We start from the raw sequence: 26,435 nt of genomic DNA, 5'->3' as shown, positions 1-26,435 counted from the left end.
CGCCATCCTGTAGAAGTTGTCGGCGTGAAGGTGAAGTAAGTCGCCCTGTGGAAGCAACGTTCCTGGCCGTTGTAGTAGCTCCTGCCTTCTGAACTGCTGCCGTATTCCCTGCATCAGCTGTCCTGATTGTCCCTTCTACTTCTCCTGGTGGTCGTGTCCTCGGCCACTTCCGTTGTGTTCCTGCCTAGCTGCCCTGGAGGTTACGATGTTTCGTGTCCACCAGCCTGTAGAAAATGTTGGAGTGAAGGTGAAGGAAGCTGCCCTGTGGAAGTAGCCGACGTCTTCTTCAACTTATCTTCGATTTCATCTTCTGCTGCCTCTTCCCTTCCTCTCCCGAGGTCCAAGCTGGGTCCCGGAATCCAGACAGACCTCCGTCGGCTGAAGGAGAGGTAGGCTGCTTCTTTACCCTTGATGCCCTTGGACGTCTAGAGACTGCCTCCTTCCGAGGAGGCAGTGGATCTCTCGTTGGCTCTTCCCAACCTTCGGGTTAGGAAACCGATTCGCATACCCCTGGGTTTTGTGTTTTGGGAGCCACGGGCGCGCAGACCTCAGTTTGCAATCTTGTTCCCAGTCCTAGAGGTTCCGCCTCTAAGACGGGGTCTGCTTCAGGCGCTCGTTCGCGAGCTGCTCCGAGTGCTCGAGATTCTATGGAATATCAAGCATCCCGATCTGGTCTGGAGAGTACTCTCCCAGCCCAGTTCAGGAGCAGTGCAAGAGAAAGGGCCGAGGCACCCAGGTATCGCAGCTCTTCCTGCCAGCACCACAAGCGCTCCCCAAGTGCTTACCAGTGCTCGGACGGGTTCCCAGTCTGGTGTCTCGATCCTGTTGGTTCGAACACCAGAAGAAGCAGGGAAGAGATTCCCTTTGGGAGTCCTGCGGGACTTCTAAGGGACTGACTCTCTTCCGGGGGACAAGTTTCTCTCGTTGGCTCTTCCCTCCCTCAGGCAGGAACCGATTTGCATTCTCCCGATTTTTGGGAGTCTTGTGGGTTGCTTGAATTCTATGAATCACGAGCGCTCTCCTGATGAGAGGCACAGGACGAGAGAAAGTGCCGAGACACCCAGGTGTCAGGGTTCCAAGACACCAGGTGTCTGGGTTCCAAGACACCAGGTGTCTGGGTGCCAAGAAACCCAGGTGTCTGGGTTCCGAGATGCCAGGTGTCTGGGTGCTGAGATGCCAGGTGTCTGGGTGCCGAGACGCCAGGTGTCTCGATACTGCCCGCCAGCTGCTTTGGTTGCTTGGCTGGGTTTCATCCTTGTGTCTTGAACCTCAGGGTTCAAGCATGCAGGATAGCAGACAACAGAATTCCCCTTTGAACCTTCTTCTCGAAGGGCCTTGGCCTCGAATGAGTTTAGAGTTAGGGAAACTAGCGCTAGTTCACGGCAGACGAGTTCTGCCCTGTCCAGTGCCGATTGTGTTCGTTGATCGGCTCAGCTTGCTCGGCTTGCCTGCCCTGCCCAGCCCCTGGTTGCGCTTGCGAGACTGGCTCGGCTCTCCCTGCCTGCCTCCAAGTCCACTGCATACCACCCAGTCGGATCGCGTTCACGTGATTGGCTTGGTCCAGTGCGTCTCTGCTCAGCCCCACTCGGTTTTTCCGGATCGGGTTCTCGGCTCTGTTCGGGTGAACTATCTGCTTTTCCCAGCAAAGCGCTTTGCCACAGCAGAAGCGCTGTTCTTCCCCCTTGTGGCAGTAATCTCCTTCGGTTGATTATCGCTCACGGTCCGCTTCTCCTGCTGGTCTTACTGGCAGGACAGGTAGGGGTATTCTTTCTCCTCACCTGTTCTCTTCTGCTCTCGGTTGTTCTGAGAGGCACAAGACAGACAGAGAGAGCTCCGACGAATTTATCTTCAGAGTATGGCTGCCTGGCGTGTTTTGGGTGTTGGTCCCCAATTCTCTCGTAGTACAACCAGGTAGCCAAGGAGGGTTTCATGGGATCTGTCAAGGTCTCCTTCCAAGGGGATAGGTACAGGAGTTTCACACTTCGGAAACAGCAAGGGTCTTCCTCTTCAAGTTGCGACCGCCTTCGTTTTTTCGGAGAACTTTGCGCCGATTCATTGGCACGAGGATCCCCGGGACGGGACTGCTGCTTCCCCAATGGTTAATCTTCATCACTCACAACCCTTGCAGTTCCCGAGGGGCCAAGAGTGTCGGGAACCTCCGCAGTCCTGGCTTCCGAGAGCGTTCTCATCCGGATGAATCCTTTTCTTCGGACAAGGAGTTCATTCAGGTCGAGACCCCAAGCTTCTCCCTTTCCTTGACAGAGTGCAAATTCTTCTTGCATCGGAAGGTCTTGCCGACTGCAGTTCTGTGGGCAATTCTGGTGCTAAGCAGAAGGACTTTGTCCAATTTGGATCTCCGGTTTCACAAGTCCCGAGTTGGCTCGACCCTTAGGAACGAACCTTTACTTGGTTCTGCCTTTCTCTTTCAGAGATTTGCCAGATACTTCGGTAATCAAGGTTCGCACCAGGGCACTGCCTTGTCCTTTGGACAATGGCCAAGACCTTGAGGTCTTAGTCATCTTGACTTGACCTTGAGTTCAAACCAGCCTCCCCCTCAACTCCTGAGAAGTCCCAGGCTTCAGAAGAAGATTGCGGAACACATAGCCCTCTCTTCCCTTCTAGGAAAGTGCACATAAATGTGTCTCTTTCCACTGTCTTTTCCTTGAGGGAGGAGGGAAAAAGGGGAGGAAGAAAGAAGTGTCGACTGGGAAGAAGTTCTCTTACTGCTGATGCCTGGATGAAATGACACTTATCGAGTCTCTGGAGCTGGCAGCCGACATTGCCGAGACCTGGGAATGGATTCCTTCAGGAGAAGTATCTGTTTCCGTTGGGTCTTGGCAATTCTTTCATCAAACTTCCATCCCGCTTCCTCTCCTGTGCTCCTGATTCAGGAAATACCAGCCCGGCTAGAGCTAATTGTCTGGGTATCCTGTCATCTTGTAGAAGCTTCCCCATGGTGGAGAATGGAAGTCTGCTTCCATTCCTCCATCCTTCTTTCCCCTTCGAAGTATGAGGAAAGAGTTAGGCTAATGCTTGATTGAAGGAACCTTTGAATATGCTTGCATATTCCCCTCACATCGTGTGTCTATTTACGGATTCACCGATTGAGGAATAGGCGCACACCTGTAAGACTTTGTCTTGAAGGTGTGTGACCGAGATGATTAATACCTTCTCATCACCATCCTGGACTCGAGGCAGCCTTTTGGCCTTCTGAGAATTCAGAATGAGTTTTGTAACACTCAGTGGTTTCGTTGAACAACAAAACCACTGTAGTGGCATTTGTCGACAAACAAGAGGGAATTGTTTTTTCCTCCTGTTTCATCTGTCGACATTTGCAGGTACTTGAGTGTTCTATAGCGCACTCGATAGCTCAGTTAGCCAGATGCATTCCTGGTGGGGATGTATTGGTAGGCGAGCTTGGCCTCGGGTTTGAGTGATTGGGACGGAACGTGCTGCTCACTCTTTTCTTCACGAAGATTCATGAAGAGACTGCTCTACTGAGAAATCCCTACCGTCTCTCTTTGGCCTTCCTGCACAAGTCGGTAGTTTTTCTCGCTCCTCCGTACCAGACCCAGGGGCTGCTACGGTGAGGCATGCTGTCTTTTTGGGAAAAGATCGATATCTACTTTTTTCCCCTCTGTATTTGCCTGTTTCGCTAGGGGTTCACAAGCATTGCTTACCCCGAATTACAGACTAATGCTGGAAGACTTTGCCTTTCACCCGACCTGATAGCCGAGGCACCAAGAGGGGTTCTGCTTGACCCAACCTCCTGTAGCAGCTACACAAGAAGCGGTTCTTCCGGCAGTACATCCCTGTGTGTTGAGGACTAAGAGACCTTCCAGCTTTCCTTGCAAGCACAGGTGAGAAAGCCTGTGCATGAGTGGCAACGGATATAGCTGGATGCCTCTTGAAGTCCTCTGTAACGCTGTCCCAGGGACAGGCTCCATCTTTGCTGGTGGGTGTCATTGACGGAACCTCTTCTCGGGTCAGAGTCGCTCTTCAGTTCTGGACTTCCTCGTCTTCTCTGCCGAGGGTTGCTTCTCTTCCTTTCATTTGTGAAGAACGTAGGCCCTTGCGACCTAGTCTTTTATCTGAAGTAGCCTTCTCCTCAGTTGAGACTTAGCTACGGACGAGAAGCTTCTTTGGTTGTGCTGTCCCAAGAGGCTGTTCCCTGGGTGGCATGTGACTCTCATTTAGGGTTCCTGTCCCGTGCTCTGCACACGCCCTTATGAGAGTCGTTGGATAGAGATGTGCCCTCTTAGGACCATCTTTCATCTTTCATCTTGCTCCGGACTTGACGTAGAAGGTGGAAGAACAGGGATGGGGATCATACCTCAACTCCTTCTCGTATGTCATAGATGGACTCTTAATCCATCGGCATCTGTTGTCGGGTTCGAGTCATCCTTGTTCCCCTCCTCCTTGGATTTTGTGTCGATGATCCAGATCATTCGTTACTTTGTCCTATTAGGGAGCTGTGGTACTTTCCGAAAGGCTCGACATTCCTAACCTGGATGTTGTCGACGTTTTCGCTAGTACTCCCTCTCCCAAGGAAGAAGTGTCTAAGGACACATCTTTCTCCTGGTTTCATGTAGCGATCGATGGAAGCACTCGGCAGCTGGCAACGACGATACCGGTACTTTCCACCCGAGAGCTCATGAAGTCAGTGGCCAGTGGCTTGGTCCATCCCTCGCATTCCGGAAGTTTCTGTCGGTCTGGAAGCAAGAAGTGGTCTCATAGGCCACACACTTGTCTTTCTGTGGTCTTGCCCACGGGCCATTGGAACCTTTTTTCCTTGGCCCTGTGGTGGCTGCTCAACAAGTTCTGTTGTCTTACCCGTCTCCTTCAAGAGGACGAGTAGCATCTTGCCTAAGGTGTTGGTTCTGGAAGTGAGGATACCGAGAGTGACTGGCCTCTCTTCCTCCTCCTTCCCCATCCTCCTACTTCTCCTCATTCGGGATGAGACTAGGACTCGAACCAATAGTTGCGGTAAGACTACACATCGAGCACCCGTTCTGTTTTTCTTATAGAATCATAGAAGCAATTCTGTTCCTTTCTCAAGCAAGGGGAAGAAGGAGAGACTGGCAATAATGGAACCCTATCACAGCTTTTCCTTACTGCCTCCAACTCTAGATCCTTCCAGCCTATTTTGTAGGAGTTACGTTTCCTCACTCATGCGAAAAGATCCAGTATCTGACATTTGATCTTGCAGTTCCTACACTCTGATCAATATGTCAGAGGCACGGTACTCCTCGCTCTTTCGACCAGGAGGGGTAGCCCAGGTGTGCAGAACTCCAGTCAGTTCAGGAGACTCACTCAGATTCCTCCCTCCAACCAGTGAGTCTTCCTAATGTAAAGGACTGACGGTTTGTATATCGTGTCTGAGCAAATCACAGTTTTTGAAAGTAAATTGTATTTTTCCTAACTATACAAACCTGAGGTCCTTTACATTACATGCCCACCTCATGCCACCCCTCAATCTGAACCTGGACCGAAAGGCAAACTGGAATGTTTACATCTGGGCAGGCGGGTATTCCCGCCTACCTGACGGTAGTTACTGCATAACCACCTTGCTTAAGAGTTTAACGGCTGTTTCCAGCCTACGCTGAAAGTAATTCCTAATGTAAAGGACCTCAGGTTTGTATAGTTAGGAAAAATACAATTTACTTTCAAAAATTGTGGTATTCTTGTATCCACCTTTATACTTACAGCCCTCTTAGCCCCAGCCAGTGGTTAAGATAACATGCACAGTAGTTTTAGACCATGGCTACCAAGTCTTAGTCTATTTGAAATATAACCCATATTTCACAGTACTTTATAAGGAAGTGAAAGACCATATTTTGTTTTATTTTGCTATGCTTATCTATACATTATCATCATTATCACCACACTTATTTGTTTTTGGACATTTCTATATCAGTCCTCATTCATTCCATCAGGCTGGCCCTGTCGTTTACATGTATAAATGCCATCAGTAGAGTATATCTCTACTTTTACTGTATCTGATTTTTATCTTAAGTTCTTGTATTTTTAGTCTTTTGTCACACTGAATGACCAAAAGGATCACCATAATTTATTGTTGTTCTGTATACTCTTACTTCTTGCGTAATTGGTATCCTGTTATGTGTGTCACTGGATGTCTTCTCCTTGGGTTATGCTTTAGATTTCCCTTAGTACAGTATTCTCCTCCTATAAAAGGGAGATGTTGGGCTTTGACCCCTTCATTGGGATTAAAGCTTCACTTAGACTGAAACAGAAGGTTCATTCAGTTTCCTACCTTTGACTGACCTGTCAGACTTCATGACAATGGCCACAGTCCAGGGCTGTCTTTCTTTCATCCCTGGAGATTAGAGGGCGTTGGCAGCAGATGATGGGGTAGAGATAGAAGCACAGATTCCCTTGCCATTCTATGTGCATAAACTTTTATTCAGATATCCTTCTGTTCTGAAGAACTCCTTTTTTTTCCCTAATCCTTGCCGGTTCCAGATGGTGCTTGGGAGGTTTTGAGAGAGCAGGCGAGCTTTTGTGCCCTGTTTCATGTGTATGGGCCAGTGTTACTTGACCCATAAATACAATCTCTTGTGCTGTGGTTGTTTGACCCTTACACCAACTGATAAGATGATGTTCTTCATTTCTTGGTTTTTGCTGGGGTTTTTTCCAAAGCAAATTGTCTTTTGGTTGAAATATCATTTATTGATATTTATGGCAGCATTGAGTAGTAAAGTACCAGAAAAATACATCCACAAATTCCTAGTGATCATGAAAGATGTTTTGATTCACTTTTGTAATCATCAACTTTTCGTCCTCAGTCCTTCCCTACATGTTGAACAATTTTCAGCCAGTTTGCTCTGTTCATGATACAGCAGTATGCTCATTGTTACTGATAAATAGAGATTAATACTCTCATGTATAGAAATAATATTCTATTGTATAGCTCATATCTTTTACTACACACTGGTTAGCGTTATGCAGGAAGTCCTAATATTTCAGATACAGTGTTTATATAAAGGTTACAAATACTGTACCTCACAACTAGGTCATCCATTTAATGTAGTGCAGTAATGAAAATAACACATTATACATTGTATACTCAGCATGAAGTTATTTTAGTTCATTCACATGTTTTTCAGCTCTTTGAGCAGCTAATATTATGGTGTAAGTAAGAGAGCTTCCCATAGTTGTGAGATAATTTCATAAAGGAATGGCTCAAGATTTCTTTCCTTTAGCTACTGACTCAACTCATGGCTTGTTTGGCCTACTGCTTTGATTAGCAAAAGTTCAGTAAAGTAAGAGGTTTGTATTTATGAAACAAAAAGTGTTACTTTTATATATTGATATATACTCATTCTGGGTTGTTTTTTAGTTATTGCTAAAAAAGAAAACAACTTAAATTTTCAAATACTCATTTTGACAGAATTTCAACTGCTGTGCTGATTATCTGACAGCCAAGAAGAGATACTGAAGATAATACCAGATTGAACAGGGAGTGGCACTCTTTAACTATTTCAGTGATGTGCAGTAGCTGATTGGTGTTGAGAATTGAAGTGTCTAAATGACTGATATGTTCATGAACATGAAATTGTTCCCTTCACTAATAAGCAACATATGCTTAGTAGAAGAATTGTTAAAGCTTTTGTAGTTACTGTAAATTGCTATATGATTTTATATTTTCAGGAAAGGTGTGGAATGGATGGCAGAAATGTGGGTGGATCCAACTCTGGTGGTTCTGGAAGGCCAAAATTAGTCAGATCCGGAATCTCTTTTCAGAGGGAGAACACACCTGTATTAAAAACTGGATCAGCACCAACTGAGCGGGATGGACAAGCTGGCAAACAGAATGTTGTGGGGAGCCTGCAGAAATCACAAGATTCTGCGCTAACTTTTCTGGGTTCCAAGGCAAGTGCAGTTGACAATATCTGTCAAAATATTGCATCTTCCTCCAGTGTAGTAAGTGCTGAGAGGCCTAAAGTTCTCCCTGCTACCATGTCTGAGGGGCTCTCATCTTTAGTTTCCTATTCATCCTCTTCAACTGAAGCCTCAGGATCTGAAGACAATAGTCAGGATGACCAACTCAGTGATGTCTCTCCTACAAGTAAAAGTAAATCTGGAATTTTAAGTAACATTTCACCTGAGACTTTGGTGAAGAAGATGCAAGATATAGCCAGCAATCAAGGTTCACAGGAAATAAAGCATGTGGCCTCTACCACAACAAAGGAAGCCAGTGACCAGCCAATAACATTATATAACCCTGAGGAAAGTAAGCTTTCAAAGGGAGTTATCTCTCTTACTCAAGCAAACTTGGTAAAAGAAACGCAAATGACTAATATTTCTGCTACATCAAAGTTTGGTCAGCAAACAGCTATTGCCCCAACAGACACCTCATTTCCTCCTGAAGAGAAAAGAAAAGTTATTAAATTAGTTAAGACAGATCCTATTGGCAGTTTACTGAAGGGCACAGCAGAGCATTCTAAAGAATCAAAACCTGCGCGTCAAGAGTTGCATTCACAGAAAGTGGATGTGGTTAAGCAAGAAATGCAGGTAGAAAAAAGTAAGATGTCAATTTTATCTACAAATGAAACGACTGTGGCAGATCAAGTAAAAATTTCTGACCCTGTTGGTGTGGCTTCAGCAAGTCAGACAAGGACTCAACGTTTCTTAAGACGTCCAAGCTCAGATTTACACCCTGCTAGCATTCAAAACAAAGAGAGTACTGAATTGAAAAAGGAAGAGGGACTGAATATTTCTTTTGTCCCTGCTGTGGAGAAAGGACCTGAAGATCTTCCTGTGCAGTTGAGTTCTGATTTTGTCACATCCAGCTCTTTGCAGCAGGATAATCCAGTTCTGCCTGATCTAACCAATGTGCCATCTTCTTTGCTGGAATCTAGCGAAAAGTTACAAGGATATGCGCAATCTTCTCTTATCAAAGAGGTTGACCAAGTGTCCTCAGTAATAGAAATGGAACAAGATACAATGCCATTACCCAAAAAACAAGAATCTCTTGAAAAACAGAATATTCCTTTTGATCCCATTGAGGAACAATTGAAGCTTCTAACTGAAGGCCACCCAATAACAGATTTGGAGACTCCAGATTTAAAAGGTAAGCTTTTTGTCTTATTTACTGGACTTAATACTATGCATGTATTTAATGATTAGTAGTTGATTAGTAGGATTTGAAAAGCAGGTGTAATATAACCCTCAGTGTGCTTGGTGTTTAAGGTAACTTCAGCTCTGGCTTTGGTCATTATCACAGTTTTTCCTAGTAAGTTGAAGAAATTTTTATTAAAGCACATACATACATGTATGACTTTTAATTATTTTGAGAATAACAGGAGCATTCTGCATTTATCCATTTGGAAACGATACCAATGGACACTTACCTTTTTTGAAGCTGGCATTTTCACACTTTCTTAACATGGCATGGGTTATATTCAGAATTGATCTGAAAATATTATTTTAAATTGGTTGTGGAAGTTTGAATGAGATGTTTGATATTAAACCTCTTTGAAAATGAATCTTCATTAAACAGTGTTCAGGAGACTTGGTTACCAGTTTTTCAGACTAAAAGTCTGTTTTAAGCAGACCTTAGTCCTTATAAGGAGGAAATAGGTAGGAATCCTAAGAATAAGTTTTTTTTATAGCTTTTTTTTTCTCCTGTAGGGAGGAAACTAAAAGAAATCTCAGGGAAGCATTTCATTCTTTTACATTTCTCATTTGTGGGCATACAGATTTTGTTTTTTACTAAGGTAAGTTAGTGATAATTGCTTTTTGTATTGGTGGTGGCTGCTGTATGTTTTGTTAATTGTCTTTCATATGCTAACCTCCTTTTAATTAGCAATTCTTTTGCAAAAATTTCTACCAATCCATATAGGATTTCATAACCTTATATTTAGTCAGATCCCATTGTTTAACAATTTATAGGTGGTTAAGAGCTACCTTTGATAACTTCATATGACTGACAGATTATTAATTACTAAATCATCTAATCACTTGAATTTCATTTTGTAAATAATGTAGGTATTTAATTATGTCTTTAATGCAGACTTAGTCTCAGACTTTTTACTATTCTTATATATATTGATTTTTAGGGGTCCTAATTCACTCATTGTTAGGGATGTTACACAATGTTGTTTGTTGTAAATGTATTTGCAATTAGCATTCTTTATGTAAAATAGATGAATATCATGAATTTTTAAATAGCTCCCATTGCTTACTACTGTGCTGATTTTGTTAGTTGTGGTTTGTATGCTTATTAGTTGTATATTTTCAGGAGATTCTTCCTTGAATATTACAGCAAAGGAGCTGGTGGACAATTTTGACTTGAAGACAGCATCAGTGGATGTACATTTAAAGGAAATGAATGTCCAGAGAGAATTGGGATCTGCGTCTGTACCAGTTACTCAGATACATTCTCAGACTGCTGTTGTGGTTCAGAATGAAGGGAAACTATTTGGAAACCAGTTGGCTGAGAAGCAAGACAGTGTTCAATCTGTAATTGAAGGAGATGCACAGAAGTCTTCAGTAACCTTACCTGTTAAGGAATTTAAAATGAATACCCAAGGTACTGGGAATTCAGTAATTTGTCCATCAGAGGGGGTAATTCCATCACAGAGCATGAGTAATTTAGACATTAAAGGAGCTAGTATTTCCTCTATGTTACAAGAAGAACAGAAATTTGAGTCTGATATGAAAGGTAACAAACGTATTCACAGCACTCAAGATCAAGTAGAACCACAGGAAAAGAAATTGAAAGTTGGTGAAATGATTGTATCTTCAGTATCAAATCAGAGTCAGGGAACTATAGAGTCATCTGTTATGCCAAAACCTGAAGTAGAAAAGATGGAAGTAGATGTAAACAGTGCCCCAGAGGAGGTTCTGCCTACTTTTGAGAAACTTTCAGAAGATTTAGCAGCTTCGAAGAAAATTGGCATAGAGGAAGATAGTAAAACTAGCGTAGATGATTCTAGCATAGCAAGTTTACCATTTAAAGAGAAAGAGGAAAAGGAAGAGGAAATTACTACTCCTACATCTAAGAAAAGACGTAAAAAGAAATCATATGAAAGACCAAGAGGAGAAGGGGGCAAATTCCGTAAGGAGAGGCCAGGTAAGTTTTATTATTTTCTCAAATACTGTACCACAGTTTAAATTGTAATACTCTTTTGATAAATGGCTGGTGTTGAAACTTTATATATAATATGAAATACACATCATTGTTATTTCAATTAATTTTTATGCTGTTCTCAGTAGTTTGACCAATTACAGGCTGTGAACTGCCTTATTTAAAATCAAGAGTTATGTGCATGATTTGTAAGATTTTTAATCATTTTTTATTTCAGATCCCTCTTTACTTGATGAAGAAACTCGCATGGAAGGTCTTCATGATGAAGATTCACAGGGATCATCTTCAAAGAGAGAGGTTCGACGTTTCCGCTGTGAAGTTATAGTGCCAGAGAGGTATGAAATTTTCATTTCATTATAATGCCTAACCAAAACACTGTAAAAGCTTTAATCTCTTAAATTTCGACACGTCCAAGATATATTTTTTCAAACTTTGTTTGGAACGCTGATATAATTGGCGGGAGACCCAGCCCCACCGGATGCCGGTCGAGGGAAGTGGAAGGAGTCTCGCCCAGTAAACAGCTCCAGTTTCAATCTCGGGCGTGTTATGAACGCATCTCGCGCGTCCGTTCGTTTCAAACTGTTTTAATTTAAAAAATCACGGTAGCATGTAGATAGTTGAGTGTAGGTGACAAGCCCCGCCCACCAACAGGAGTACCGGAAACGACTTAGCAGAAAACCTCATTCTGTTTCTGCCGACTCTCGAGAAAACTTCGCAGGTTTGCAGCAGCCTTGTTCATTGGTTTTTGGTTGAATAACTTGATTTTGGTGAAGTATTATCACTTATTTTTATATATGAAATTTACCAAGTAATTACATAGCTATAGTTTCTACTTTAAACAGCAGCTTAAGAATTGAAAGTTCGTAGTAGCGCTCTTTTGTTTTGGTGCAGGTAAGTGCCCCGCCCACTTTTGGGGAAGAATAGGTACAATGTAGCTGAAGAGCTCAGTTCATTTGTGCCGCTTGATGACCAAACATTGATCATTCAGCAGCTTTGTTTTGTTAATTCAGGAGTACTGTAGTTTCACCAGATGGTTTGGTTGTCTATCGAGGGATTTGGTGAAGTATTCTTTCATTTGGTAGGCTCCGAGCTATATTTTCATAGCTTAGGTTTAGCTTAGATTTTTTCAATTTTTGGACTGATTTAGACTATTATGTCAGACACAAGTGTGACCAGTAACCGGTATTGCAGCAAAAGCTGTAATACTAGGTTGACTTCGTTTAAATATGACAAACATTCTATTTGTTTTCACTGCCATGGACAAGTATGTTCCCCCGACTTCCGAGGAATGTAAGGATTGGGACGTAAGTAAATGGAAAGTGTTGACCAATCATTTGGATAAATTAGAGAAAGCTAGGCTTAGGAAAGCAGCTGCTAGAGCCAAGGCTAGAGCTTCTGTGTCCTCTACCCCTAAACCAGCTTTTTCGACATCTTTGACTTCTTGTTCCCCGATTCCTACTTCTCTTGCTCTCCCACAACTCCGTTACCTGGCTCCCTTCCCTCTGAACGTAGTGCCATCACCAGTCTTGAAGCTCGAATGGATAAGAAATAAGATGCTTTAGTAAGTACTGTCGCTCACCTAGGAACTTCTGTAAGAGTTTTTTTGGGGAAAGCAAATGAGGATCATAATGCAAGTGTTGGTCGATTTTTTCAAGAGGCACGTTGCAGACCTACATCCAACTGTACCTTGCAAGTGTCATAAGGATCAAGAGCCCTCTTTTAGTTATGGGGACAACTGAGAGCGCCCTTTGGACACCGAGCTCCCATTGGCTTGTAAGTGCCCATTGGCTCCCAAGCACCAATTGGCTCCCAAGTGCCAGTTGGCTCATAAGAACGCTTTGGGATCTCCCTCTCCCATTTGATCCAAGCTCCCAGTGGCTCATAAGCCTGCTGCAGGTTCAGCTTGCGCTGTAGCTCCAGACACCCCATTGGCTCCCAGTTCTCCAGCATTGGAATACGAGTCGGAGGCTCCAGATTCAGATGTCCTTATTGCTGCAGGTCAACCTGTTTCAGCCTCTTCTGTGTCACAGATCTCCAAGGCTGTATTCCCTTCACCTGTCACTGATCATGCAAGTACATCAGCACCCCAAGACTCTTCTTTGCTTGCCATTTACCACGTTTGGACAACATCCTGCAACTGTTGAAGAAACCTTCGTCTTCAAAACCAGAAGAACTGCAGCAAGAGTTGCTGCTTTCTGCTGTATCTTCAGCAGAGGAGGAACCAGAACCAGAACAGTCTTCATCAGCCTACGCCTCATTATTGAACTATTTTCTGTTCTACTTCCTGACATATTTCTCCACCGCGGCCCCTTCTTCCCTGGGATCAGCGTTCTTGTTACATCAATCCTTGAGTACCACTAGACTCCCGAAGATGGCTCTCTCTATCTCTTCCGAGAAAGCGTTGTCGGGGATCGACTCTTGGCTGTCTGAGAAGAGGAAGTTGGGCAAAGCTGTATTTTCTTCTCCTCTGCCTCAGCTTTCCAAAAGGAGATATGTTTTCTATGCAACTGGGGAAGGTCCTTCCTTGGTAGTTTCTGTCTCCTCTCAAGGGAACTTCCCTGGTCTGATTGACCCTGCTCATCGTTCGGCCTTCGATGCAGCAAAAATTATTTTTTTGTCTTCTGAGCTTGACTACCTAGTTAAGGATGTTTTTAAAGTATTTGAGAAATTCAGTTTCCTTGACTGGATGGTGGGCACGTTAACCAAGAAAATTGAGGATTGTTCTTCCCTTCAAGAGAACTTTGCAGCAGACTGGCTCAGTCTTGTCGTGTGCAGACAAGGCAATTCGAGATGGGGCCACAGGAGTTAGCTGCTCTTTTTTTGTCATGTATGCTGAAGAGAAGGGACATGTAGTATTTTTTCACCACTAAAGGAGTGACACCGTTCCAGAGATCTGCTCTTCTTTTCGCTCCTCTGGACAGTACCAGCCTTTTTCCTCCGATGACAGAGCGGGTAGCTATGGAACTGCAAAAAAAGGCTACTCACGACTTGCTTGCGCAGTCGTCCAAGCAAATGAAGGAGTGTTTTCTCTCCTCTCCAGCCAAGGCCCTTTCGATGTAACAGAGGAAGAGCTTCCTCATGCCCACGCATGACTCCCAGAGCAGTTCGCCCTATCAACAAGAAGTCCTCATCTAGACCAGTCTCTAGCAATTGAGACTTTGGTTCTCCGTCTACCTGTGGGCGCCAGACTCCTACACTTCTGGAGACAGTGGAAGGCCAGATCGGTAGAACCATGGGCACTACGGGTTCTCAAGGAAGGATATGTGATCCCCTTCAAGGAGAGTCCACCTTTGTCTCCTGTGCCCATCGCCTTGAAGGCGTACTCGGTAGGCTCCAAGAGGTTTTCGTTCCTCTCAAAGGAAGTCACAGCTCTTCTCCACAAGAGAGCTATAGAGGAAGTAGAAGACTTGTTGTCGGAGGGGTTTTACAACCGCCTCTCTGTAGTCCCCAAAATCTCTGGGGGTTGGAGGCCAGTCCTGGATGTAAGAGCTCTGAACATCTTCATCCAAACCACGAAGCTCAGGATGCAGACGAACAGCTCAGATCTCGCTGCAATTTCCCAAGAAGATTGGATGATCTCAATAGACATGAGAGACGCTTACTTTCATATCCCAATACACAGGGATTCCGGGAAATTCCTGAGATTCGTCTTTCAGGACAAAATTTTCCAATTTTGGGCTTCATGCTTCCAGTTGTCAACAGCCCCTCAAGTCTTCACCAGGGTTTTCACTCCTCTATCTCAGTAGCTTCATCTAATGGAAGTGAAAATTTTCTATATCAGGATGATTGGCTCCTCACGATCATCATCTTAGAAGAAGTGCATGGAGGACCTTCTCAAAACCCTACAGTTAGCCCAGGAGTTGGGGATTTTAATCAACCAGGAAAAGTCCCAACTAGACCCTTCTCAAAGCCCTTTGTTGGCCGAGTCGCTTGAGCTTCAGACTCTCACTCGATGGGCCGGAGTTCAATTTCCGCGGCCGGCTGATGAAGAGTCAGAGGAATTTATTTCTGGTGATAGAAATTAATTTCTCGCTATAATGTGGTTCGGATTCCACAATAAGCTGTAGGTCCCGTTGCTAAGTAACCAGTTGGTTCTTAGCCACGTAAAATAAGTCTAATCCTTCGGGCCAGCCCTAGGAGAGCTGTTAATCAGCTCAGTGGTCTGGTAAAACTAAGGTATACTTAGACCCTTCTCAGACGATAGACTATTTGGGGATGAAGATAGACTCTCGGGGTTTCGGGCTTTTCCATCAGGGAAGAGAATACTATCATGCACCCAAAAAGTCCGTCATTTTCTGAGTCTTCAGACCTGCTTGGCCAACGACTGGATGAGCATGCCAGGGACTCTCTCCTCCGTAGAGATGTTCGTTCCTTTGGGGAGACTGCATGCAAGGCCTTTGCAGTTCTTTGTGAAGGCCAGCTGGAACAGGAAGATTCTTCCAGATTCCTTTGTATTTCCCATCACACAGGAAACAAAAGATCTTCAGTGGTGGCTCATAGGAGGAAGGTTCCACTTAGGGAAGCCCCTATCTCATCCAAACCCGAACTCATGTCGTTTTCCGACGCATCGGACCTAGGTTGGGGAACGACACTAGGATGATTGGAAGTGTCAGGGAAGTGGTCCCTTCAAGAGAGGAAACTGCACCTAAATCTGAAGGAGTTGAAGGTGAGTTACCTGGCGCTTTAACATTTTGCTGGAGTAACTTGAGACTCAGTGATTGCGGTTTATTCCGACAACACGACTGCTCTAGCTTATATTCAAAACCAAGGAGGCGCTCACTCTCTGTCACTGTGAGTAAGCCAGGGATCTCCTTCTTTGGGCGCACAACATCATACAGATTCTCATCTGCTATGCTCAGGGCAAGTTAAAGGTATTAGCGGACAAATTGAGCGGTTGCAAACAGGTTCTACCCATGGGATGGTTGCTGAATCCACAGGTATGCACTGACATGTGGAAGTGGTGGGGAACACCATGGATAGGCTTGTTTGCAACGTCCAGGAACCATCATCTCCCCCTGTATTGCTCTCAGGCGCCAGACCCTCAGCCATGGGCAACGAATGTGATACTTCAGGATTGGTCACATCTGGAAATGTATGACTTCCCTCCGTTCAGTCTAGTAAGAGACGTGATCAACAAATTCAAGACTCCTCATCACGCATCAATGATCATAGTAGCTCCTTTTTGGCCTTAAAAGGAGTGGTGTCCAGAGCTTTTGGAACTTCCCTCCGACTTTCAGCGGATCCTCCCACAGAGGAAAGATCTCAGACAACCTCACTTCAACATATCATCAAGGTTTGCCCACTCTCTCTCTGACAGGCTTCAAACTGTCAGGAAGCTTGTCAGAGTGAAATGATTTTCAAGAGAAGTTGCAAATGCTATTGCAGAATGTAGACGCAAGTCTTCTTCAAGGCTCTACCAGGCTAAGTGGGCAGTTTTTAGGAGATGGTATAAAGAAGGTAACATCTCTTCTTCTTCTACCTTTGTAGTCCAACTAGCAGAAGTTTTACTTTACCTAAGATCTTTGAGAGGCCTTTCGACGTCTATAATAAAGGGTTGCAGATCCATGCTGAACTCAGTGTTCAAGCATAAGGGTGTGATTATTTCCTTAGCCCGGAACATTTCTAACTTAGTAAAGTCTTTTGACACCAGGAAGCAGAAGTCTCAGCAGCCAGTGTCTTGGAACCTAGACGTAGTCCTGCATTAGTTGTCAGGCCCTCCTTTTGAACCTGTTCAGGCATCCTCCTTGAGGGATCTGTCTAGAAAGACACTTTTCTTAATCGCTTTATCCACAGCAAAAAGAGTCAGTGAGTTGCTAGCTCTGGACAAACAAGTTGGTTTTTTGCAAGAGACAGCTATTTGTTTATATATTTTAGGCTTCTTAGCCAAAAACAAGAACCCGTCTAACCCTTGGCCTTGTTCTTTTTCTGTCCAGAGCCTTGCAGATCTGGTGGGACCTTTGGAACAAGAGAGAGTATTGTGGCCAGTGACAGCATTAAGATTCTACATCGAGAGAACCAAGAATATCAGAGGGGATTCTCTTAATCTCTGATGTTCTGTCAAGAATCCTTTACGTCCTCTCTCCAAGAATGCTATCTCAGTAAGCAGTATCAGAAAAAACCCTGTTTAAGGGAAACTGCAGGTAATTTCTCGGACCCACCACTAGTGTTCGGTCGTTTCATGCGCTTACAACTGAGCTGCCAAATAGCGCCAGATGTCGTTATTATAAGCTGTTGTCTGAAAAGTTTTGAAGTATGTTGCAAAACTTTTTTGAGTGATTGTACCGCGACATCTGGTGCTATTTGGCAGCTCAGTTGTAAGCGCATGAAACGACTGAACACTAGTGGTGGGTCCGAGAAATTACCTGTAGTTTCCCTTAAACAGGGCTTTTTCTGATACTGCTTACTGTTTTCATACTTTACTTAATTAAAGGATGTTACTATAATACTTCAGAGGTCTTTGCTGTTCTTATGTTTTAATGTTTTCATCTCCAATTGCCATCACTATCGTTGTTTTATCTCCTTCATATGTGTGAACTTTGTAGACATAGGCCTCTTTCTGTTTTAAGTTGAACTATTAGTCTTATTAATTAACATCAACAAATACGACTTTTTGTAAAGATTTGCTTCCACATTATTATTAATCAAATTTTTGAAAGACTAATCCTATGTATATTGTGAACTAGTGCAACGAATGTAAAATATACTGAACTAGACTAACAGGTTTCATGTCTATTTTTATAATACATAGAATATAATTGCACTCACACACACACACACACACACATATATATATATATATATATATATATATATATATATATATATATATATATATATATATATATATATATATATATATATATATATATATATATATATATATATATATATATATATATGTATGTATGTATATATATATATATATATATATATATATATATATATATATATATATATATATATATATATATATATATATATATATATATATATATATATATATATATATATATATATATATATATATATATATATATATATATATATATATATATATATATATATATATATATATATATATATATATATATATATATATATATATATGAAGTTAACTGAATATATATATAACGCCTATTTTTGTATTTCTTATTATCTAAGTTTCTAAAGAATTAAAATTAGAAAGACGTTCAACATTAATTTAGTTAATGCTAAATGCCAGCATTGAAGAAGACTACCATGCTCATTAGTGGAGAATGTCTCCTCATCGCAAAAGATGACTCTTACAGAAACCATCGGCAACTGGATTATATTATAACGCAAACCCTACTAGCCTCTATTCTTTGTGTTTCGCTGATATGAAGTGTTTTTTGGCAGGAGTAGGATGAAATAATATCTTGGTCTCATGTAGCCTGTTACGGATGGTTTGAGCCACAACTTGAAGGGAAAGCGTAATGTTCTCTCTTTATAGCAACACCGGTTGTCAGGGGAGTTAGGCAGAGCTCCTTCAGTGATCATCCGATGATGATCTTTAACAGTAGTGCAACAATGGGGTTGTCCTCCACTTTTTACAATGAATTTATCATATTTCCTCGTTCTCTCTGTTGTTTTATCCATTTATGCATGGTTGTTTTATTTACGCTAAGCTGCCGAGCAATATCTACAATAGAGATATTAGTCTTATGCAAGCTAATGATTGTGGTGCAGCTGAGCCTGTTGCCCATCTTATTGGTGCAAGTGACGAGACAGTTTAGTTTAACTTTCCTGCCCGAATGTGGAGTCACACCATGACATACGACGTTATGAGATTTTTTCTTTTTTGTTTTTGACAACAACAATGGTTGAATTCTTTCTTTATTTATATATAATTTCATTGATGATTATTCAACATTATTTTATTAGTCAATAAGCTTTTATCTGGATTCGAAATATAGTTTCTTCTTTGACTCTTTTGCCCAATCATCTGAAGTGAAATTTTTCAAAATGTTTCGTCATTTTTCGTAATATGAATTTTTCACTCACCATTCTTTTTTTATATTGTTAACCGTATGATTAATAACCAAAGTCGAATAAGAAAATTACATTTCCTCGTAAATATCAAAAGAACAAATTACTGTTACGTGAACGAAAACTTCTGGAACATGTTGCAAAACATTTTTGAGTGACTGTACATGCTCTTATTTTGTGGGGCAAGGTGGGGAGGGGTAGTTGATGAGCATGCAGTAATTTTATTAATTTTCTTTTAATTTTTATATTTTTGTTACAGTTTTCTTTTCTTTTTTTTGTGCATTATATTATTTTCCATTATATAATTTTCTTTTGTCTAAATGATTTTTTGTTTTATATAAAAATTATTTATTACCTTATAATGGAATTTTAGGAGCCTAACCCAGTTGTATACAGTAAACCCCCCATATTCAAGGTCTCATTATTTTCGGACTCACCTATTCATGGTTTTCTCTGTGGAACATGTATACACATTATTCACAGAAATTTCGCCCATTCACGGTATTTTTCACTGAGAAATATTCACTAATTACTGTATTTTCATATTTTCATGACTAAATGCACTTTTTATGATAAAACTATCAAAATACTCAGGTATAAGCATTTTTAGAGTTTTTTTTGTGTTTAAACTATGAAAATAGGCAGTTCTAAGTGTTTTTAGAGGGGTTTTAAGTATTTGTGGATTTTAGCTATTTGTATACCCTGTACGAGGGTTTTACTGTAATGAGTTGTTGGTACAAGTTCTTGGTAAACAAACGATGATAAGAACTTTCCAAAGCAGTGACAGGGTTACCTGAAAAGAACACAGGAAGGCAGGGTGCAGAATAGGTGACTGTGTATGAACTTGATATGTAGTATTTTGGAAAATGGGTCAAAGTGCTTCATGAGAAGCTTGGTCTGCTAAATAATGCGTACCTACTGGGTACTGGATGCTGAAGTTCCCCATAGTAAGACGTGGCCTTTTGTGCTATTTTCATTACTGAATTTTAATTTTTCCAATACTGAACTACTTAATTGTCAGAATCTGCAGTTTTGGCATTTTAATTGACTCATAAGTTTTTAATGACTTGCTAAATCTCTTCACAGCACTGAGGTGTTTACTGCAGACAAAGTGGTTGAGTATGTTTGGCCTTTGGAGGGATGTGGTGAACACTACTTTATCCAGGAGCAGATTTCACAGTATTTGGGCATCATGTCATTTAAACGCAAGTACCCAGATTTACGCCGCCGCCCACTGGAAATGCAGGAACGAGATTACTTGAAAGACAAAGGCCTTGTGTCAGAAATGGCTTGTGATTTAGGTACGTAAAAGGTTTGCATCCTTTGCTTTTATTTTTATAAGACTGGGTTTTGTAATAAAAATTGATTGATAATGTCTCATAGGTAAGGATAATTAGACTTGTGAGACAGCACATGGAAAAGACCCGAGTTTCACAGAAGCTCAATTCATCATGGCATTGGAGGCACTGATGATGATGAGGAATGTATTTTTTTTTTTTATCTAGAGTGCGTTTGTAGGTTGGAAAGCATACTCTAGATTTTAGATTGGCTATCAAGTGTTGTAGCAAGCTGCCAGCAAGTTGCAGCTTTTGGGAGTATCTGTTAGCCTTGCTGTAGTAAATATCAGAGCTTTATTATTGTTCTACTGTTGTCCATTACTAAGTATGATTGCATATATGCATATTCTCCCTTACCTCAAGGTTGCTAAAATGATTACTGTAGTCCTAATAGTTAAGGCAGGCCTTTTTAGAGTAGACTTTAATAGACTACAGTACTGGTATTATACTCACCCCAGCTTTAAATTGTTTACACAACTGTATTTTTTTATAAATTTTAGTACTAATTGTAAGAGATTCTTTTTTCATTATTATTTTTCTTTCCCCCCCCCAGTTTTGTTTTCAGATCTCAATCATGTTTAACACTTAGGGCCTACTGACCAACCTTTCAATGTAACCTAGTAATAATGTGAAGCACAGTAAAATTACATTCAAAAGATTTACCAACTAACAAATTTTTTATCAATGAGATATTTTTATAAACAATCAGTCACCACTTTTCCCTGTTAGATCCAGTAGACTGAGTCAGCAAATATCAGTGTAAAATTTACTCCAAAAGATGTGAACTTATACACACTTGAAATGTCTAAATCTATCCTTATACCCCAGAACATCATAAACATCATGCAGTAGAACATAGAAGACCAAAGGGTTGACACTGTGTAGTATATATTGATGGGCCCATTTTGATTTTATAACCCTGAAAATATCTAACAGGCCTTACTGCTGTAAGAAGTGAAGATGTCTTGGATGTTATGCTGAGTGATTTTCCTTCAAAATTTGAAGAATTACAACGTCTTCTACGTGAACGAAAGGAAAATGAGATGAAAGAGCGAGGAAAAGGTTAGTTACATGTAAAATAAAAAATAGTAGAAATTAATTTAAGGCTAAGAATGAAGGAGAAAATAATTTTTAGTAGCTTGTGAATTTATTTACTTTTCAGAATTCTTTACAATGATAAAAAGTTGACAATAATGCTAACAAAATACAATATTTAGCATAGATGTTCCTAGTTTTTAAATGCATATGTATTGGTTAGTTACTTATTATTATTGGAATTGTTTTGGATTTTAATCTTCTTTTGCAGTAAATTACTCAATGGCCAATCTGGATAAATCTAAGATGCAAGAATATTTAGTGAAGGCTGCAGAAGATTCAGCAAGGTGGAATGTAGCTTTTAATAGAGAGAAAAGAGAGGAACGAAGGTATGTAATTGATGATGATGACAGTGTTATGACCACTGTATTTTAAAGTTTGTGTGTTTAATTAATAAATCTGGATATAAGAAAACTTTTACCATCACTAAATATAATTTCAATGTGAAGTTTGATTGTCAGATCAGTTGTTCCAATATATAACAAATTTAATAATCCTACTTCTCTTGCATTTATGATAAATGTGTATATTGTATGTAAATTATTACTGTATTTTTACGTATTGTATAACCTCCTTATCTGTCATGATCAATGCTATATGTATGAAGGTACTATACTATATATATGAAGGTGCTGCAAACAACTTAGGACTGCTACTTGCCTTTACCCATATGTAATATAATGAAGCAAAATGAAAGAGTAAAAGAACTGTACATTTGTGGCATCTTTTATTGTCTCTACTTGTATTTTTTTCACTCTGTACCTCAAAATATTTTTGTAAAAAAGTTATAAAACCACAAACAATGCATGTACTAGCAGTGGTTGTAAAAATATATTTGAAACTAAGACCTGGTCTAAATTCCAGGTGTACATGCATTGTGTGGCTTTTATGTTTTGATGCTTATAGCTTTTTTTCCCTATAAATGCTTTTATAATTGTTATATTATCTTCAGTATACCTAGGAAAAGTTATTTACTTTACTACATTAATTTTTCATTTAGCTATCTTTTATAATTTTGTTTATTGTATTCCTACAGGTACAGCTTTGATCTGCAAACCTTTACCTTGCAGATGCCAGTTGGTCGTTATAAAAAACTGCCTCCAGAATATACCAAAATTGGGGCATATCCTGTAGCAGTACTACCTGGGCAGTATACAGATTATTACAGAGAGTAAGTAAATTTCCTTAATCATTGATTTTTGTGTATCTAGTGTTTATGTCTATAACTTCAGTTCTCAGGGTATATGTTTTGGTATGTACAGTATTTTTGTGTCCAGAACTATAAGGTTATAATTTTCTTCTTTAACATTTGTAGATTTCCACAATTTGTTCATATTGTTGACTATAACCTTTTAAAGATGCCCCCCCCAAAAAAAATATACAGTATTCTACTTGTCTGCATGAAATTCTAGTTTCATCATTGGAAAACTGTTTATATGAAAAATTATAATAATGTTTATAAATTATACCATGCCCTTGCCACTCAGTACACAAGTGTTTAATTTTTGATTGTGTAAAGTCAAAATGTGTCTTAGCCATACAGTTAGAAGATTCCCCCCCACCCCCAAAGCAAAGATAATGGAAGGTCAGTATTTTTTGTACAAGATATCCCTGGATGTAGGACCACCTAGATGTGGTGAGTGGGCTCATGAGCACCTTTAATAGTTTGTTTCTGTGTTTCAGAGCATGGCCTCATGCTTCTGACAGTGGTCCTGGTGTGTCTCCTTAAGTAAGACTTTGTGCAGCTTGAACCCATGCTCATGTCCTTGGTTCCTGGTATCTGCAGGGGCCTAATCACAATTTGGCATTCTTGCTAAAATTGACTTGGGACTCCCCATTGAGAAAGGATGAAAAAAGCTGCTGGAAAGCCAGGTGGTGCTTCAGGATACTCCAGTGGTTCTGGGTGATGCTAAGTCTTAGGCTTCACACTGTAAATATCTTCCTGAGTTGTAATCAGGGTTTGGAACTGGAGCTAGATCATTAAACCTTGGCTGGGAAGGATGAAAGTATGGAACCAAAGTAACAGCTAACTTGTTATGGAGGCCATGTCTACAGGAAGTGAAGTTGGGCAAGTTGGAACAGTGTTTTCCTGTTTAGAGGCATTGGGCAACCACCTGAAGGTTGAACCAGCACATTATTCAGTGATTTAGGCTACTTGATCACTGCAGGTAGTGCTGTGGGCTGAGAGCCTGAAGCTGAAGACTGGTGCAGAAGCACTTATGTCATATTTCCTGCAAGGCCACCTGGTAATGTAAAGATTTGGATCAGGGTAACAAAGCTTGCCTCCCTTTCAAACACATACTCTACCAAACATATTTGTATCCTAACCTTAAACATTAAGTTTAAGGATTTTAAAAGTGACCGGAATTATGAAAGAAACTTAGTTTAGTACTAATGTTGACCATTCACATGTAAATAAGGGTTATGATATATTTAGTGCTCAGTATTATTCAGATTATTCTCACCTTTATTAGAGGTAAAGTGGGCAAGCTGTGAACATTCTGTGTCAGAACTTTAATTGGGGGAGCTGAAGATGTAAACACAGTGTGTGATAGGCAGACAATAAGGATGCTGTTTATTGCTGCCAGTAGGTTGGGTTGAGATATGCCTTGAATCATTTGATGCTAACATGTTTACACAGTACCTTCAGGTCCATGGATTTCCAAGATCGATAAATTTCTGGGTCAGTCCATTAACTATGGAAGTCTGTATTTGTGGGTTTGTGATTTTTAGGCTGTGATATATGTACAAAGGAATACACACATGCCCAAAAATTAATGATTGATTGGTTACCTGATTGTAAACTCCAATTAAAAGGAATTATCAGACAGACAGTGAAAAGGAGTAAAGAATGCACATATTTTCCCTACAAGCACTGAACCTAAGGACTAATCTTAGACCATGGGTAGTGATTGATGGCTCAGGCTGTCCTGAGTTTTTAAAATGTGTACTGAATAGGATTTTCATCATCATGTAATATACCAACTGTTCGTTCAATCGAAGTTTCTACTATTTTCTGTTAAAATAGAGAATGTGATATATTTTGTGTAAAATCCATGATGGTTTTTTGTTAATAATTGTGCACTCCAGGGCTTAAATAGATGGGGATAAATCCTATCTTAATGGAACTGAACTAAAAAAATTTGTTTTCCAGCTTATTGATTGTCTACTAGTTAACTAATGCCAGAAGTACAAAATATTGAAATACGAAATACTGTACCTAAAAAACATGGAAAAATTCCATATACTGTACATTTAAAACTAAGGCTAGTAAAAGAGTACTGTTGCCCTCTGAAAAGGAAGCCAGAAAGTTACTTACAAAATAACTTTGCTAACTTAAATAGCTGTCCAAGAAAACCTTGTGCCTGGCACAGATGAAAATCACTGGCAGAGAGTTATTAGTAAATTGCTCTTACTGAATTGGCAGTGTAGAGGAAAGGGTCGATGAGAAGGTGAAAATTAAGTCATTTAAGCGATCCCGGAACTTCTGGAAAAGCAAGGTTTGGGGAAGTTAGACACCTAACTACCTTGAGACTGAGGGATATGTAGGCTGATGTACACCCGGCAAGGAAAGTGAGGATACAGTTTTTTTAAATCTTCGGACATATGTTGCTCAATAATGCGACATCTGGCAACTTTAGAAAGGGGAGGAGCTTCCGTCTTATTGTGTTTGTTTTTTGCTTGACCTCTTATAACTTTCAATCATTGTCTACGATAATGAAATCATTGATACTTAAATGCAGTAGTAAGTTTCACAGTATTCGTTCAAGTTGTAATTTACAATGACAGTTCTGAGCAAAATAAACATTTTTTGACGTAACTTACCAAGCAACCTTACACAAATGAATTTATGACACCACATTGAACGGATTGCTTGCATAATCGGAAACGCGATCTTCCATAATGAAATCAAGAGTTAAATTTGAGCAATGTCCAATGAAAAGGAACGAATGCATTGTTATGATGAGAGAGAGAGAGAGAGAGAGAGAGAGAGAGAGAGAGAGAGAGAGAGAGAGAGAGAGAGAGAGAGAGAGAGAGAGAGAGAGAGAGTCTTGTGTGTAAGCCTAGGCCTATATGTACTGTAGAGCTAATTTCATTATTTTTTTCTTTTAGAGAATGAGCGATACTATATTTGTAAAGTATGTTTTAGCAATGGAGAGAGAGAGAGAGAGAGAGAGAGAGAGAGAGAGAGAGAGAGAGAGAGAGAGAGAGAGAGAGAGAGAGAGAGTTGCTGTTGTGTAAGCCTAGGCCTATTGGTAGAGCTACTCATTTCATTGTTTTTTTCTTTTAGAGATTGAGCTACACTATATTGGTATAGTATGTTTTAGTAATGGCGAGAGAGAGAGAGAGAGAAACTATGGAAACGTCAAGAAACATCCAGTTACTTGTGTTTTCCCCCCGAAGCTCCTGCGCTGCCCTTCACATCATAGAGAACGCCCTTGCGGATGAAAATAGATTTGGTCAACCTACCCTAGGTGTCACAACATTTACTACCATTAATTCCAGCTGACTTTTAACACCGTGAAATACAAACATGAATGTGTAAAAATTAAAGAAATTATCATTACCTCGTATGATGATGCAATAATAAGCCTGTTCATAATGGAAAACGAGTAAACATTGCCTTTCTGATGAATAGTACTACACCGAGATATCCACATACTATCTTTTAGATCTCTATGAACGAAGTCATCTGAGAAATTCTGATTACTTCGTACATGCATGGTGTTTTTAAGTATCTGAACGTTTTTGTTTTGTAGATTTAACATATATGATATAATTTGCATTGTATTTTCATATTCTAGAGTAAATTTACCGAGATTATGTGTTTTCTGTAAGAAAAAAATTGAAATTCGATGAACGAAATCTAATGAAAACTGTAT

At 40.6% G+C, this 26,435-nt stretch overlaps 2 protein-coding genes across 3 annotated transcripts in view; one reads left to right on the top strand and one right to left on the bottom strand.

Moving 5' to 3' along the window:
- The window catches only part of LOC136835035 (T-complex protein 1 subunit gamma-like), a 772,440-nt gene that overhangs the window by 72,910 nt on the left and 673,095 nt on the right, over positions 1–26,435 (bottom strand). The gene's annotated exons all lie outside the window — the stretch shown is intronic.
- The window catches only part of LOC136834996 (uncharacterized), a 51,015-nt gene that overhangs the window by 3,641 nt on the left and 20,939 nt on the right, over positions 1–26,435 (top strand). The window contains exons 2-8 of the mRNA XM_067097995.1: positions 7,672–9,094; positions 10,265–11,098; positions 11,331–11,448; positions 20,207–20,421; positions 21,394–21,519; positions 21,764–21,881; positions 22,589–22,723. Coding sequence (XP_066954096.1) covers positions 7,684–9,094; positions 10,265–11,098; positions 11,331–11,448; positions 20,207–20,421; positions 21,394–21,519; positions 21,764–21,881; positions 22,589–22,723 — 2,957 coding nt within the window. The 5' untranslated portion in view covers positions 7,672–7,683. The remainder of the gene's footprint in view (positions 1–7,671; positions 9,095–10,264; positions 11,099–11,330; positions 11,449–20,206; positions 20,422–21,393; positions 21,520–21,763; positions 21,882–22,588; positions 22,724–26,435) is intronic.

The sequence above is a fragment of the Macrobrachium rosenbergii genome, chromosome 4 (assembly GCF_040412425.1).
Source record: "Macrobrachium rosenbergii isolate ZJJX-2024 chromosome 4, ASM4041242v1, whole genome shotgun sequence".
Classification (NCBI taxonomy): Eukaryota; Metazoa; Arthropoda; class Malacostraca; order Decapoda; family Palaemonidae; genus Macrobrachium; species Macrobrachium rosenbergii.
This window is presented reverse-complemented; position numbering and strand designations above follow the sequence as displayed.